Genomic DNA, 17,586 nt, shown 5'->3' with positions numbered 1-17,586 from the left:
AAGAGAAGGGACCATAGATGTGAATCTGAGCTGTCTGGTTTTTGTAGGGCTGGGGAACTGATTGATCAGGTCAAGATACTGATCTGGAAACATAAAGTACTACCGGTTTCAGATTTGAAATGTATAGTGTGAGTTTTTCCATCATTTTTCCTACCAATTGTATTCAGCCGGGGCTGATGCTGAACAAAAATGAACGGGTTATAAACAAATATTCAGTAATATAACTTGTAAAGAATATATATAGTTTGACAGCATTTTTTCCTTGAAGAGAGGTACAAATAATGGTGATATTGTTTTAGTTGTATGCACAAAAGCTGTAAAATAATACACTTCTTTAATCTTGCTTAGTCATTATTTGACAAATTTTAAGGCTACATTTTTTCTTTTTTGTTAATATCTGAGGGTTTTTTTCTTAAAGACTACATATTTTCCCCCACGGCAGGGCTGTGACTTGAGTTTTTAGCTCTAGCTGATAGCACAGTACCTGAAATGGGATAAGTTTATTGCAATTATTTGCCAAATAAGTAATACACTTTCATGTGGAGTCACAAAGTATGCTTTGTGGTGACTATAGTTTATAATACTGTATTGCATATTTGAACATTTCCAGGAGACTAGGCCTTAAAAAGATTCTCCTCACAAGAAAAAAAAAATTTTTGCAACTGTATGGTGACAGATGTTAACTAGACTGTGTTGATCACTTTGCAATAAATATGAATATTGAATCATGTTGTACACCTAAACTACTACAATGCTATATGTCAGTTATCTCAATTTAAAAAGAAAGAGGAGGCTATTACAAACAAGAGTATGGCTTAACTAAATAAAATGCAAATTCATGGGGTATTGTAAGTAACTGCCACAAGATTGTGATGGTGGGTGTGGGGAGGGGTGGGACAGGAAGGATAAAATGTGATGGAGAATACTCTCTTAGATATGCAATTAAGTATAGGTGGATAATATAATTGCACCTTTAATCTTCTTGTTTTGTGTTAAAGGTCCTCACCTCAGAATCCTGTTTTAACAATATACTGGGTTGGCTAAGCCTCCAGGTGTCTGCCATGTTAAAGCTCCCTTTTAAGGGAAGCTGTCTTGTCCTTAGGCCTTGCTGTATGGATAGTCCCATTTTGTGTTTAGCCATAACCCCTGACTGTGACCAAGTGGACACTAGAAAATTAAACCAAGAACAGTAAACGTGGTAGGAACCAAACCAATTCCTCGGTAGGAAAAATCAACTGGGTTAAGCAAATTTTTTCCTGGAGAATTAAAAAAATTCAGAATGTGGAGAGATAGAGACAGTTAACAGTGGGGGCAAAAACTGAAACAGTGTATTAGGAAGTGTCTTGATGTAAACATGACCATAAGGTGTGTTACAGTGTGATATGAAGAAGCAAAAATGTGAGAAATCAGACACAGACATTTAGTAGTGGAACTGAAGTCAGATATTTGGAAGTTGTATAATAAGAGCAATAGAGAAAAGATTGAGTAGTTCATTCCTCTATTCGACAGTAATTTATACAGTTACTGCTATGTGTTAGACACTGTTCTAGCCCAAGAATACTGCTCTGAAAAACAGTTAAGATAGTGGGGTGCCTGGCTGGCTCAGTTGGTAGAGCATGTGCCTCTTGATCTGAGGGTCCTGAGTTCTAGCCTCACGTTGGGTGTGGAACCTACTTAAAAAAAACAAAAAAGAAAAAAAACAGTTAAGCCAGTGATTCTCAAATGGCTGTGATTTTACCTACCAGAGTATATTTGGCAATGTCTGGAGACATTTTGGTTGTTCGAGCTTAGAAGGGAGGATACTATTGGTATTCTAATGGGAAGAGGCCAGGGATGCTGCCAAATACAATGTACAGGACATTTCTTACAAAAAAGAAGGAATAATCTGACTCAAAATATCAGTAATGCTGAAATTGAGACACCCTGGGATAAGCCATCATAAGTATGTATTTCATAGAATAGTTATGATCTTGTAGTTGACCTTTAACTTTCTTTGTTTTCAGAAGTGAGGAAGTTTACTGGAGTAAAATGGAGGCCTCAGTAATATTACCTATTCTGAAGAAAAAGCTTGCCTTCCTTTCAGGTATGTTTTCTTCTTAAAATTGGAAGTGTTTGATGTATAAATTTGTTTAAACTTTTTTTCTTTGACAAGTTTGACAGAATTGCATTTTCCTGTGAAGGTTTTGTTTCGGAGATATTTTGAGACCTCTTTTAATCAGAATGGGTAACTGTGCAAGCCATCTCTGTCACTGTTGGTACTTGACAGGCCAGTATTTATTCTGTAATTGATTAAAATGACCTCTACAAGGTAGATGTCATGATATCTCACTTTTTATATAAAAATAAAATAATACTGGCCAAGAATAATTGACTAGCCAGCACTGAAGTAATTGTTTTTGAAATATAGAATTAGTTTGTATGATATCCTGTATCCTAGCTTTTGTCTTCCATCTTCCATGAGATAGTTTCAGTGCACTTGGCGGAGTTAGGAAATATCAGCTGCATCGCTTTCACTTTGCACTGTTTGAACTTGGTTGTACAAGCTTGCATTTATCTCTAGTTATTAACCCAGAAGCGTGTATCAGCTAAGAATCAAAGAGAAACTGCAAGGTACCGTGTTAGTATGAGAGCAGTAGCATGGTACACTGAGTATAGTGATTTTCTGGAATTACGGATCATTGAGTAAATTTGCATGCGGTTGGGAATAGGCGCTGTGGCCTGCCTGTTAAGGGTTACTTGAGTTGTTTGTTTGTTTTTTTTTTTTAATTTTTTTTATCATCTTGCTTTTCTTTTTCACTTTAGATCCTATCAGAATTGTCTTGATCTTTAGGCTATAAATGTCCTAATGTCCTTTTTAAAAAGTGTATTGTATCCCTCTGTAAATTGGCATGTTTTTCTAGTGTATATTATAAAGGGTAAAATAAGTTCTTGAATTTCACTAGTATTGTTGTATTTCCTTTTTAAAAAAAACTTACCAGTTGACACTTATATTTTCACCATTCTTGTCTGATATTAATGGTATTACAGGAAACATTCTTATTCATTGTTTGTGTACTTTGTACAAGTTCAGCAGTATCAATTCCCGTAAGTGGAAGTATTAAGGAGAATTGGTATTTAAATTTGTGTTAAGTTTTGTCAGATAACACTCTAAGAATATTGTTTGAATTTCTGTTTCTTGTAACAGTGTATGAAAATGCCTATTTGCCTACACTGTTGCCAAAAATGGATATTATTATTCTTTCATAATTTTTATTAGTGGCATTTTTGCATTTTTATGACACTCGACTCTATGCAGCATTTGACTTGGTTGGCCATATCTGCCTTGAAAGTCTTTTTCATCTTTGCTTCTCTCTTTTTGTTTACTCTAGTGATTATTTTATTGTCCCTTAGCGAAAACTTGAGGGTGTGAGGTTAAGTGTGGTCCTGAGTGTTAGACCTGTCCTCTGAAGACATTTCTATAGTGGGTCAGAATGCTGTGGTTCAGATATGAACCTTTTTGCACATTTGGCTTAATGCAGTGATAAAGCTTAGCGATTTTTGAGGAGCAAATGAAAATTTCCCTTAGGCCATCCCTCTAGACTTCCTCTATTGATCATTAATTATTTCAACCAATAATTTTTTTTTTCAGTATATGAAATTTATTGTCAAATTGGTTTCCATACAACACCCAGTGCTCATCCCAAAAGGTGCCCTCCTCAATGCCCATCACCTACCCTCCCCTCCCTCCCACCCCCCATCAACCCTCAGTTCTCAGTTTTTAACAGTCTCTTATGCTTTGGGTCTCTCCCAGTCTAACCTCTTTTTTTTTTTTTTCCTTCCCCTCCCCCATGGGTTTCTGTTAAGTTTCTCAGGATCCACATAAGAGTGAAAACATATGGTATCTGTCTTTCTCTGTATGGCTTATTTCACTTAGCATCACATTCTCCAGTTCCATCCACGTTGCTACAAAAGGCCATATTTCATTCTTTCTCATTGCCACGTAGTATTCCATTGTGTATATAAACCACAATTTCTTTATCCATTCATCCGTTGATGGACATTTAGGCTCTTTCCACAATTTGGCTATTGTTGAGAGTGCTGCTATAAACATTGGGGTACAAGTGCCCCTATGCATCAGTACCCCTGTATCCCTTGGGTAAATTCCTAGCAGTGCTATTGCTGGGTCATAGGGTAGGTCTATTTTTAATTTTTTGAGGAACCTCCACACTGCTTTCCAGAGCGGCTGCACCAATTTGCATTCCCACCAACAGTGCAAGAGGGTTCGCGTTTCTCCACATCCTCTCCGGCATCTATAGTCTCCTGATTTGTTCATTTTGGCCACTCTGACTGGCGTGAGGTGATAGCTGAGTGTGGTTTTGATTTGTATTTCCCTGATAAGGAGCGACGTTGAACATCTTTTCATGTGCCTGTTGGCCATCCGGATGTCTTCTTTAGAGAAGTGTCTATTCATGTTTTCTGCCCATTTCTTCACTGGGTTATTTGTTTTTCGGGTGTGGAGTTTGGTGAGCTCTTTATAGATTTTGGATACTAGCCGATATTTTGTCCGATATGTCATTTGCAAATATCTTTTCCCATTCCGTTGGTTGCCTTTTAGTTTTGTTGGTTGTTTCCTTTGCTGTGCAGAAGCTTTGTGTCTTCATAAGGTCCCAGTAATTCATTTTTGCTTTTAATTCCCTTGCCTTTGGGGATGTGTCGAGTAAGAGATTGCTACGGCTGAGGTCAGAGAGGTCTTTTCCTGCTTTCTCCTCTAGGGTTTTAATGGTTTCCTGTCTCACATTCAGGTCCTTTATCCATTTTGAATTTATTTTTGTGAATGGTGTGAGAAAGTGGTCTAGTTTCAACCTTCTGCATGTTGCTGTCCAGTTCTCCCAGCACCATTTGTTAAAGAGACTGTCTTTTTTCCATTGGATGTTCTTTCCTGCTTTGTCAAAGATGAGTTGGCCATACGTTTGTGGGTCTAGTTCTGGGGTTTCTATTCTATTCCATTGGTCTATGTGTCTGTTTTTGTGCCAATACCATGCTGTCTTGATGATGACAGCTTTGTAGTAGAGGCTAAAGTCTGGGATTGTGATGCCTCCTGCTTTGGTCTTCTTCTTCAAAATTACTTTGGCTATTCGGGGCCTTTTGTGGTTCCATATGAATTTTAGGATTGCCTGTTCTAGTTTCGAGAAGAATGCTGGTGCAATTTTGATTGGGATTGCATTGAATGTGTAGATAGCTTTGGGTAGTATTGACATTTTGACAATATTTATTCTTCCAATCCATGAGCAGGGAATGTCTTTCCATTTCTTTATATCTTCTTCAACTACCTTCATAAGCTTTCTATAGTTTTTAGCATACAGATCTTTTACATCTTTGGTTAGATTTATTCCCAGGTATTTTATGCTTCTTGGTGCAATTGTGAATGGGATCAGTTTCTTTATTTGTCTTTCTGTTACTTCATTGTTAGTGTATAAGAATGCAACTGATTTCTGTACATTGATTTTGTATCCTGCAACTTTGCAGAATTCATGTATCAGTTCTAGCAGACTTTTGGTGGAGTCTATCGGATTTTCCATGTATAATATCATGTCATCTGCAAAAAGTGAAAGCTGGACATCATCTTTGCCAATTTTGATGCCTTTGATTTCCTTTTGTTGTCTGATTGCTGATGCTAGAACTTCCAGCACTATGTTAAACAACAGCGGTGAGAGTGGGCATCCCTGTCGTGTTCCTGATCTCAGGGAAAAAGCTCTCAGTTTTTCCCCATTGAGGATGATGTAAGCTGTGGGCTTTTCATAAATGGCTTTTATGATGTGTAAGTATGTTCCTTCTATCCCGACTTTCTGAAGGGTTTTTATTAAGAAAGGGTGCTGGATTTTGTCAAAGGCCTTTTCTGCATCGATTGACAGGATCATATGGTTCTTTTCTTTTTTTTTATTAATGTGATGTATCACGTTGATTGATTTGCGGATGTTGAACCAGCCCTGCATCCCAGGAATGAATCCCACTTGATCATGGTGAATAATTCTTTTTATATGCCGTTGAATTCGATTTGCTAGTATCTTATTGAGAATTTTTGCATCCATATTCATCAGGGATATTTGCCTGTAGTTCTCTTTTTTTACTGGGTCTCTGTCTGGTTTAGGAATCAAAGTAATACTGGGTTCATAGAATGAGTCTGGAAGTTTTCCTTCCTTTTCTATTTCTTGGAATAGCTTGAGAAGGATAGGTATTATCTCTGCTTTAAACGTCTGGTAGAATCCCTTGGGAAGCCATCTGGTCCTGGACTCTTATTTGTTGGGAGATTTTTGATAACCGATTCAATTTCTTCGCTGGTTATGGGTCTGTTCAAGCTTTCTGTTTCCTCCTGATTGAGTTTCGGAAGAGTGTGGGTGTTTTGGAATTTGTCCATTTCTTCCAGGTTGTCCAATTTGTTGGCATATAATTTTTCATAGTATTCCCTGATAATTGTTTGTATCTCTGAGGGATTGGTTGTAATAATTCCATTTTCATTCATGATTTTATCTATTTGGGTCATCTCCCTTTTCTTTTTAAGAAGCCTGGCTAGAGGTTTGTCAATTTTGTTTATTTTTTCAAAAAAACAACTCTTGGTTTCGTTGATCTGCTCTACCGTTTTTTTAGATTCTATATTGTTTATTTCTGCTCTGATCTTTATTATTTCTCTTCTTCTGCTGGGTTTAGGCTGCCTTTGCTGTTCTGCTTCTAGTTCCTTTAGGTGTGCTGTTACATTTTGTATTTGGGATTTTTCTTGTTTCTTGATATAGGCCTGGATTGCGATGTATTTTCCTCTCAGGACTGCCTTCGCTGCATCCCAAAGCGTCTGGATTGTTGTATTTTCATTTTCGTTTGTTTCCATATATTTTTTAATTTCTTCTCTAATTGCCTGGTTGACCCACTCGTTCTTTAGTAGGGTGTTCTTTAACCTCCATGCTTTTGGAGGTTTTCCAGACTTTTTCCTGTGGTTGATTTCAAGCTTCATAGCATTGTGGTCTGAAAGTATGAATGGTATAATTTCACTTCTTGTAAACTTATGAAGGGCTGTTTTGTGACCCAGTATATGATCTATCTTGGAGAATGTTCCATGTGCACTCGAGAAGAAAGTATATTCTGTTGCTTTGGGATGCAGAGTTCTAAATATATCTGTCAAAGTCCATCTGATCCAATGTATCATTCAGGGCCCTTGTTTCTTTATTGACCATGTGTCTAGATGATCTATCCGTTTCTGTAAGTGGGGTGTTAAAGTCCCCTGCAATTACCACATTCTTATCAATAAGGTTGCTTATGTTTATGAGTAATTGTTTTATATATTTGGGGGCTCCAGTATTCGGTGCATAGACATTTATAATTGTTAGCTCTTCCTGGTGGATAGACCCTGTAATTATTATATAATGCCCTTCTTCATCTCTTGTTACAGCCTTTAATTTAAAGTCTAGTTTGTCTGATATAAGTATGGCTACTCCAGCTTTCTTTTGGCTTCCAGTAGCATGATAAATAGTTCTCCATCCCCTCACTCTTAATCTAAAGGTGTCCTCAGATCTAGAATGAGTCTCTTGTAGACAGCAAATAGATGGGTCTTGTTTTTTTATCCATTCTGATACCCTATGTGTTTTGGTTGGCGCATTTAATCCATTTACATTCAGTGCTATTATAGAAAGATACGGGTTTAGAGTCATTGTGATGTCTGTATGTTTTATGCTTGTAGTGATGTCTCTGGTACTTTGTCTCACAGGATCCTCCTTAGGATCTCTTGTAGGGCTGGTTTAGTTCAACCAATAGTTTTCAAATGTTTTTAATAATAGAGAAAAACTTTTTAAACCAAAATCATTTGGGGGAGACATTTTGATACTCATGGGTATGGGTTTTTAAAAAGTAAAACCTGAACAAAACCATGAGTAGTTGAAGTCACTATTGATTATCTATTAAGTTGAACCATTTGAAATTTCATTTATTCAGGTTAAACAAACTGGTTGAGTATTGTTAATTTATATGGGTAACCTAATAAAAGAAGATCATTTATGTAGGTACGTCATGAATTGCCCTCATGGCACTCACGGGAGTTGTTTTTTTCACTTCACAGCTTTCAGTTTTTATTGATAGATTTCTAGCGATCATATGACGTTTTTACCTTTAGTATTTGCTGGTTTTTAAGCTTCTGAAATTGTCATAAATGTCAGTGGGGTCAGAGAACGGACTTCAGTGTGGAAGTCACATGGGGAACTTTTAAAGAAGCCATGTGTATTATTTAGATTTTTAAAAAACCTTTTTAGTGTTTTATTTATTTTTGTGATAGAGCAAGTGAGTGAGCATGAGCAGGGGAGGTGCAGAGAGAGAGGGAAAAAACAAAATCCGAAGCAGGCTCCATGCTCTGAGCCGTCAGCACAGAGCACAACGTGGGGCTCGAAACCACGAACCGTGAGAACATGACCTGAGTCAAAGTTGGTCACTTCACTGACTGAGCCACCCAGGAGCCCCAGTATTAGCTAGATTTTAATGTTGATGGAAAATTGAAGAGGACTTGCATGTACATGAAATGGGAGTGTGTTCTGCTGCCTGGCTTTCATGCTTCTATATCCAGGTCCCATGTGCTCTTCTCAGCTGGCGGGACTTTTCTCCTTGTGAACGCAGAATGCCTGTCTGACCTCTGTGAGTTAACTCAGACCATTCTTGGTCACAGATTACTCTAATGCTCTTTTAGCTTAGCTAATAAATTCTACCCATTCTTCTTAAGTCTTTTCTATAAAGTTTTGCACCTTTATCACAGCTGTTATCATTTTCTCCATTTTCTGAGTCATTTTTTTGTAATACTTTATGTATTTTATACACAGCCTACCCAATGAATTTGTATTTTATACTCTTATTTCTTATGACATAAAACTTTTCTTCCTAGGTTGATTGGAAATTTATTTTCCTCATAATGCTTATAGTGCTAGACATGCAATAGGTGCTCGATGAATTGATTACATCAAGAAACAGACTGGAAGAAAATTGAACAAAATGATAATTGCTATGTTTAACTGAAGATTTCATGGGCGAATTTTTTTTTCTTTTTTCTCAAATTTGTATAATTTTGCTATACTACTATAAACATTTACAGTATATAAGATAAACAACTATTAGATAGTATTTTTACTTCTATCATAAACACTCTTTGTTTTAGTAACATTGGGTTCAAACATTTATTTAGTGCTTTAATATCTATTACATGTTATATTTGTGTCTTTTTCTTTTAATAGGGGGAAAGGACCGACGAAGTGGCCTCATTCTGACAATTCCATTATGCTTGGAACAGACAAATATGGATGAGCTGAGTGTTACCTTAGACTACCTACTCAGCATTCCAAGGTGACTCTAAAGGTGTCTTTTCTTAAATTTTGATATGTTGTCATTCATTTACTAATGATTCCTGTTACTAAGGTACACATTGCTATCTTACCCGCTTTTATTAGTGACATTGTAATTAAAAACACTAGAATTAATCATTTCTGATACAACACCATATAAAACAATTATTGTATGCTCTTAATACACTGAATAATGTGATACAGATTTCCAAAATGTACGTACTGTCAGCTTTTAAGGAATACACAGATTGAGCATCTGTATACCATGCAACTTGAGAAAACAGAATTGGGTAGAAAGTATTTTTTATTTAAACATCTATTTTACTCCATAGATATAGATCTAAATCTGTGTATATATAATCTATCTATATATCTACAGATATAAATTGGTAGGTTTTAATATACTGAGGAAGGCTATTAGCAGTTTAAAAACATTTTTATTTTTAAAAATGCCAAAAATGTTTGTTTTACTTTGAAGGTCCTTGGATTTTTAATTCCTATATTTCTTGGATGAAGACAAAACAAACTTTCCTTTTTGCTTCAGCTGATCCGTCACTTCAACAATAAAAACAAGCTCCCTCCCCAACTTCCTTTCCCATATGTGATATTTGAGGGTTGAAGTCTGATTGCATGTTAGACTCACCTGGAGATTTTTTTTTTTCAAAATTCTAATGCCTGGGAGATTCTAATGCTCTCCAGAGATTCCGATCAAATTGTACTTGTGAGGTCTGCTCATCAGACGTTTTTAAAAAACCCTTTAAACTTCCCAGATAATTCTAATGTGCAGTCAGATTTGTAAACCATTGCTATAAATAATGAGAATGAGAGCAGATTTTTTTTGTTTGTTTGTTAAATAGAGAGGTGGCAAAGGAAACAAAACCATCTTTATCTAATGCTTTTTAAGGTCCAGATAGTGAATTTTAAATATTTTAGAGCAAACAGTTCTTTGTATTCTGGTTCTGTATTTTGCAACCTATTATGTAATAGGTTATTTCATTTTAAACTGTCTTCTAGAGTTCATGGTTAAAACTATATTTTAGAACAACTGACTTTATTTACACCTCCTTCCAATAATGGTCTATAATTTAATGATTCTCTTGCTGATTATTTTTTCTGTTTTGGGGAAATAGTCTTCAAGTGAAAATTTTCAATTTTTTTTACTTTCTGGAAAGGAAAATTATCAAACTTCACAGCGTGTTAGTATTGGATAACCTTCCTAGTCCTCTGAGCTGCTGATAGCTATTTGTGTTATTCACCATTAGACAACATATTACTTCTAGGTAAATAACACTAGCTAGACATACTGCTAACAAATTTGGAAAAAGTATCCATGCTTCATAGATATGTGGTCAGGGAACTTAGAGACCATCTGAACCAATTGCCTTGTTATATAGGTGAGGAAATTGAAACTCAGGTTATAGGTACTTGCCCAGGATCACACAGCTAGTTAGTAATAGAGCTGATACTAGAATCTACCTTTGCTGACACCGATCCAGAGCTCTTCATATTTCACATGAATAAAGTTCAGTGTAGTTGTATTTTATGTGAGGTGAGGTTCTGAAGTTGCATTGTAACGCACAAATTACTGATAGTCAAAATTATCCTTGAATAATGCCCAAGGAAGGATTAGAATTAGAGACATACAAACTATTTTTCCATGAACATGCAGATTTTCCTCCAGTGACACTTGAGGAACATGTCACTGAGGCTGAGTTCCAGAAGACACATTTGGCTAGTGATTAAGTTTATGATAAGAAAATGCTTGCTTATGTATGCTAGAATCATGCTCAGCCCAGTAAAATGCCCCTATTGTAAGAGGCACTGGGTAGGTGAGGCCGGCTAAGGCACCAGCAGTTTGACTCACATCCTCTGTCTATTCACTCTGGATGTGCAAGCAGCAAGTACAATGGAGGACAAAAGTAGCCTACACTTTTAAAATTTCTCTCTCTCTCTCTTTTTCTTACGTAAATATATACATAATAGTCTTCTGTAAATTATGAATCAGTTTCTGCATATCCACAAATACCTGCTGGCTAATAGACAAGTTATGAATTGAAGCAAGATGAAAGAACTTATTCTAGCAAGGCAAAATAAATACTTGGATACTTTATTTTTGAAAATTGTTTTGCTAAGTTTTGGCCTTCTCAAGTATTTGTGAAAACTTAATTGTTAACTTTCTGTGTTCTTGGAACAGCCTTCTATAATTTGGGTGTTTAAAAACAGAGTTGGCAGCTCTGTATCAGTACTTGACATTTCCTTAGAGAACTAGAGTGTTTTTGAGCTCTTCATTGCAAATCTGGAGATCAGTTTATTGGTTGCAGTCTTGAAAACTGACTTTTCTCCTTCAGAATGTCTGCCATTCAAAACTGCTTTTATTTTATTTATTTTTTTAAATGTTTTTTAAAAATTTATTTTGAGAGAGCAAGAGATTGTGTGCGCACGAGTGGGGGAAGTGCAGGAGAGAGGGGGCGGAGAGAGAGAGAGAGAGAGAGAGAGAGAGAGAGAGAGAAACCAAAGCAGGCTCCACGCTGTCAGCATGGAGCCTGATGTGGAGTTTGAACTCATGAACCATGAGATCATGATCTGAGCCAAAGGCAGATGCTTAACTGATTGAGTCACCCAGGTGCCCCTCAAAACTGCTTTTATTTATTTATTTATCAAAAAAAATTTTTTTTACGTTTATTTATTTTTGACAGAGACAGAGTGCGAGCATGAGCTGGGGAGGGGCAGAGAGAGAGGGAGACACAGAATCCGAAACAGGCTCCAGGCTCCGAGCTGTCAGCACAGAGCCTGACACAGGGCTTGAACTCATGAACCGCGAGATCATGACCTGGGCTGAAGTTGGACGCTAAACTGAGCCACCCAGGCGCCCCAAAACTGCTTTTAAATTATAATCCCCCCAACATTTTATTATGAAATATTTCAAATGTACAAGAAAGTTTAAAGAATTGTAAATACCATTATGCCATCACTTAGGAGTCTCCAACCAAAATTGAACTTGATCACATGTCTGTTCATTTACCCATCCCTCTTTCCATCCCAGAACTTTTTCTTTTTTTAATTTTTTAATGTCTGTTTATTTTTGAGAGAGACAGAGTGTGAGTGGGGGAGGGAGAGACAGATAGGGAGACATAGAATTGGAGGCAGGCTCCAGGCTCCGAGCCGTCAGCAAAGAGCCCGATGCGGGGCTCAGACTCACAGACCGTGAGATCATGACCTGAGCTGGAGTTGGCCAGTTAACCTACTGAGCCACCCAGGCGCCCCCATCCCAGAACTATTTTTAAGTTTACCCTATCAGATTGTGCTCAGCATGTATCTAGAAAGTTGTCCTTTTTAGTGGTATGTCTTAATTTTTTTGTGTGACCTGCTTTGTCTCCCAGTTTTCTGCTGTTAAAGTTTGGCCCCTCCTAAGCTGTGACTGTCTGAGGACAGCTCCAGCAGTGTGCTTGTGTGGCCTCATCCTCACAGGACATGCCCCAAAGTGGTCTCCTTTTGCAATGAACACATTAACATTTTGAATATATTAATAGATTTTAAAAACTTATGTAAAAATGAAAAGAAACTATTCAGTTTTTTATCTATACTTCGTGCTTATGTTTAATGACTAGAGATACCATATGATATATACCTATTTTATATATTTATTTAATTTTACTTTTTTTTTTCATTTATTCCATTTAGTATTCCATATACCTGCCTGTTATTAACCAGAAATCTGAATCCTTATCTTGAGAATTCGTTTATTTTTATTTTTATTTATTTTTTTTAAATTTACATCCAAGTTGGCATATAGTGCAATAATGATTTCAGGAGTAGAATCCAGTGATTCATCCCCTTTATATAACACCCAGTGCTTATCCCAACAAGTGTCCTTCTTAATGCCTCTTGCCTATTTAGCCCATCTCCCCACCCAAAACCCCTCCAGCAAGCTTCAGTTTGTTCTCTGTATTTAAGAGTTTCTTATGTCTTGTCCCCCTCCTTGTTTTTATATTATTTTGCTTCCCTTCCCTTACGTTCATCTGTTTTGTATCTTAAATTCCTCATATGAGTGAAGTTCTATATTTGTCTTTCTGTAATTTCACTTAGCATAATACCCTCTAGTTCCATCCACATAGTTGTAAATGGCAAGATTTCATTCTTTTTGGATATGTTCCTGTTTTAAACAGGTAACCCAGCACAACTGAGAATGGAAGCATTTCCTGATTCTTTTTCACATGGGTTTCCCCTAAGCCTGTTTTTGTTTCAGATCCTCAATTAGAGGGTGTAAATGAAATACTAAGTTTATGTCCAAGTAACTCGTGTCAGTTCTACGTGGAGTTCAAGCCTAACCATTACTGCCCCATTTTCTGTAAAAGGTCAATCATAGGTTTTAGTACAGAATAATAGTGACAGGTTTGGGCCAGCCTGAGTGTTAAATTTTAGGAGAGGTAAATCAAGTTTATCTTTTGTTTTCTTAGCTATTGCTGTATATTTTAGACATAAACAGCATGATCAGAAACTTATGTGAGTCTATAATTAAGAGATTCCTTTATGGAATTAAAGACAAGAAATAGAAATTAATCTACAAATGTTTTCATTAAAGAAGTAAATACTGAGACTAGCACTAACCAAAAATCTCACAAATAGTTTGTCAATCTCATATTGTTTTATTACATAATTCAAAATTTAAGATCAGAAGCATATTCACATTCAGTACAGAGAATGAAATTTGTTTCAATACTATTACGTGAAATGTGATTATAAGATAATGAGACTACCTGCATTTTTTTTTAATGTTTATTTTGGGGGGGGGAGGGGCAGAGAGAGGGAGACACAGAATTTGAAGCAGGCTCTAGGCTCCGAGCTGTCAGCACAGAGCTCAACTCAGGCAGGGCTCGAACTCACAAACTGTGAGATTGTGACCTGAGCTGAAGTCGGTCGCTTAACCGACTGAGCCACCCAGGCACCCCTAGACTACATGCTTTTTAAAATCACATGACAAATGGCAAAACACATTTCTTAACCTTGTTTTCTCATTATTAATTTTCTAAGGAGACCCTTTAGAAAGTTTTTCCTATTCACTTCTGCTGGTGTTACAGTAGTTTATAGTCAAATTACAGTCTGTTTTTAGATTGTGAGGTCTTTGGGGAACCTGGCTGGCTCAGTTGGTAGAGCATCCAAGTTTTTTTTTTCGGGGGGCGGGTGGGACCAGCTCACGTTTAATTGTGACATTTTAAAATTGGACAATTGTTTTGACATCTGCTCCCTCCTCCATATTTAGTCTCTTTAAAATGACAGGAAAACACCAACCAATCATAGGCTTAATGGGTTTCATAAGTTTATACCTTCAGTTCCTATTTGTAGCATCCAGTATTCCTTTGAAATGCCAGACAGACCTGGCAGTGGCCAGCAGTACACTTCAGACCTCCAGAGTTTAAAAAAAAAAAAAAAAAAAAGTGTAGGTTCTCTGAGTATTCAGTGTTGTAGTGGCACTTGTCCAAAACTGGTACATCCCTACCACTGGGGAACTTTAAATGTACCACTGGATAAAAAAAAGCTTTTTTCCCTTCAAGGGCAAGAAAAAATCACTCCTCAAAGCCCACCAGATCTGACTGTGAGGTCTTTTTCCTGTCCTATCTCTTCAGGCTTGTTTTTTTCAGTGGAGCAAGAGAGACCAAGATCTGACATGAGTTACAAGAAATAAGACCGAGACGGCTATAAAGCAAGTGACCAGGAGCAAATGAGATGCTTCTTTACTTCTCACATCCAATATATGTGCTTCACAGGAAAACGACCAAAAGTAACAGTCCCACAAAATACAACAGCTAGAATTACAAAATCCATTCATCCGAGGGTGGTGGGAGGCAGGAAGGGGAGTTGGGAGGGTAAATGGCATAGGGAGAAAGAAAGTATTCAAATCAGTCCAGGCACAGGGGCTGGCAAGTGCTAGAGAAGAGATGCAGAAAAACCTGTGGTCCATTCAGACTCACTGGTGTTAAAAATCCATATACTGGTGTCAGGAAGATTCTGCCTTATACACACTAGAGACAGAAATCCCAGTTCCTCAGAGAGAAGGGAACATGCAGAGGGTCCTTGGCAGAACGGGACCTGCCTTCCCTGGTGGAGGAGTTGATAAGGAAAAGAGCTCCTACAGCCTCCTTCCAGTCCCACCCATCTCCCTCCTCTGGATGGCAGGTGACTCAGTGGCCTGCAGGGGTCTTCAGTTTGGCAGGAGACAGATGTAGTGAAGAGAATTTCTCAGCAGAGGTTGAGCTACTCAGGGAAGACTACAGGTAGTCTGTCTTATGGAAAAGTCCATTCCTTAAGAAAACCACCAAGAGAAGAAGCACAACTTGAGAAGGTATGCTTTGCCAGGGTTCTTTGCTTCATTGGTGCTGATTATGAACAGAGGAAAGAGAATGGGGAAGAGGCTGATAATACATGAGGATGGCACTGTTGTGAGGAAAGCCAGTGGCAAACCAAATCCAAAGTAGTACAGCCAGTTCCTTTCTGTGTTTGACAGCCAGTGGTGCATTTCAATTCCTTACTGAACCAACGATACTCAAAGCAGTATAGAGAGTAGAGGAGGGACATATGCAGAAGACTAACCTGCATATGGTCTAGAAGACTAGACCTACAAGGTAGATGGGAAAGAGACTCACAAATATCCCCTGGATCAGGAAAGGAGCCTGCAGCAAAAGGTTGAAGAGCATGTCAGCAATAATTTTGCTGACACTAGGGAATAGGTGAGGCTCCCTCCCTGATACTGGATCATGCTAGATCAGCTGTGTCGTTAAACCAAATGGCACTGACAACATTGCTAAGCACAAACACGGACGTAAGGAAGAATTCTAGCCACAGCCAAACATCTCCATGTAGTGATGGATCACCAGTAACTTGGGCTGTTACTGAATGTAGCACAGGAATAAACACTTGATAAACAAGAGGAGACTTAACCAGAATACTCCACCATTCCAAGTGCAGCACTGGAAAATTCTGATGATACACGGCTCACTCTCTTGCTTCTTTTCAATACTTTGGGCTCTCCTCTGCGCCACGACACTGCTTGCCCTTCTTCAATACAGCTCCTCTCTCTTTGTTGAGTCCAAGCATCTAGCTTTGAGATGGTTCAGATTCCCCAGAATGAGCCTTTGATTCTCGTGGCAAGGTCCTGGAGAAAGGTTTTGACACTGTCAGCCATTTCTTCACCACCCGAACTACACAGAGAGAGAAACGTCTCAAAATCTTTGATCATGATGGATTTGGCTGCTCTGCTGCCTGGCTCCTTGCCCACCATGGGCCGCTCAGCCCCTCCTGGCTTCTCTGGGCCCGCCACCAGCTCCCTCCCCGGCGCTTCCAGGGCTGGGGCCGCTGCACCAGCACTGGGCATGCCCAGGGTTGCACTGGGCCACCGGGAAGTCAGGCTGGTGCCGAACTGAGCCACGCCATGCTGCCCTGGGTGGAAGGGCAGAGCATGCTACTCTTGATCTCAGAGTTGTGAGTTTGAGCCCCATGCTGGGTGTGGAGCTTACTTCAAAAAGACAAAAAAAAAAAAAAAAAAAAAAAAGATTGTGAGGTCCTTGAATGCAGAACCCTGTTTTATTTATCTCCATATCCACAATGCCAGTAAAGTGATTTGAAGACTTCATGTGTTCATTATATGCATATTGAAGGAACAAACCACACTTAGCAACAGTCATAGAAATGACCTAAAAAACATCATGAAGGGAAATAGAACAGCTGTGTATAGTTCTATAATTTTTAAAAATGGTGAAATCATTATTTGAATCCCATAATTAGTTTTATAACTGCTAGTATTTTTTTTTAATTCTTAACGGTAATTGACATACAATGTTATATTGGTTTCAGGTTTATAACATCATGATTTGAAAAGTCTGTACTTCGTGCTCACTATGATAAAGTTGGTCACCAAACATTGTTATTACAATACTATTCCTTATGCTGCAGTTTTCATTTCTGTGACTTATTTTGTAACTGGAAGTTTGTACCTCTTAATCCCCTTCGCCTATTTTGCTCATCCCGCCACACTTACCTCCTTTCTGGCAATCACCAGTTTGCTCTCTGTATTTAATAGTCTGTTTTGTTGTTGTTTTTGTTTTTCTATATATAAGTTAATCATATCATATTTTTCTTTCATTTTTTTTTTTATAAAGGGGCCAGGCATTTTCATTTTGCAAAGGGGGCTTGTGTATTATTATTTTTTAATGTTTTACTTTTGAGAGAGAGAGAGAGAGTGTGTGTG

General features: G+C 37.8%; 1 protein-coding gene and 1 pseudogene across 5 annotated transcripts in view; one reads left to right on the top strand and one right to left on the bottom strand.

Moving 5' to 3' along the window:
- SESTD1 (SEC14 and spectrin domain containing 1) overlaps positions 1–17,586 on the top strand; it is a 155,132-nt gene that overhangs the window by 44,584 nt on the left and 92,962 nt on the right. For 4 of the 5 annotated variants that reach the window (XR_003418773.2, XM_053215390.1, XM_027055383.2 and 1 more), the window contains 2 exons: positions 2,004–2,083; positions 9,237–9,345. Coding sequence is in view for 3 of the 5 variants with exons in the window: in XM_053215390.1 (XP_053071365.1) it covers positions 2,029–2,083; positions 9,237–9,345 (164 nt within the window). In the remaining 2 variants the exon portion in view is untranslated. Of the gene's footprint in view, positions 1–2,003; positions 2,084–9,236; positions 9,358–17,586 lie in introns of those variants that run through there. The other variant, XM_027055384.2, reaches the window with a different exon arrangement.
- Positions 14,969–17,129, bottom strand: LOC106988355 (etoposide-induced protein 2.4 homolog; annotated as a pseudogene).

This window comes from Acinonyx jubatus, chromosome C1, assembly GCF_027475565.1.
Source record: "Acinonyx jubatus isolate Ajub_Pintada_27869175 chromosome C1, VMU_Ajub_asm_v1.0, whole genome shotgun sequence".
Lineage (NCBI taxonomy): Eukaryota > Metazoa > Chordata > Mammalia > Carnivora > Felidae > Acinonyx > Acinonyx jubatus.
The sequence above is the reverse complement of the archived record's forward strand: the minus strand, read 5'-3'. Positions and strand labels throughout refer to the sequence as shown.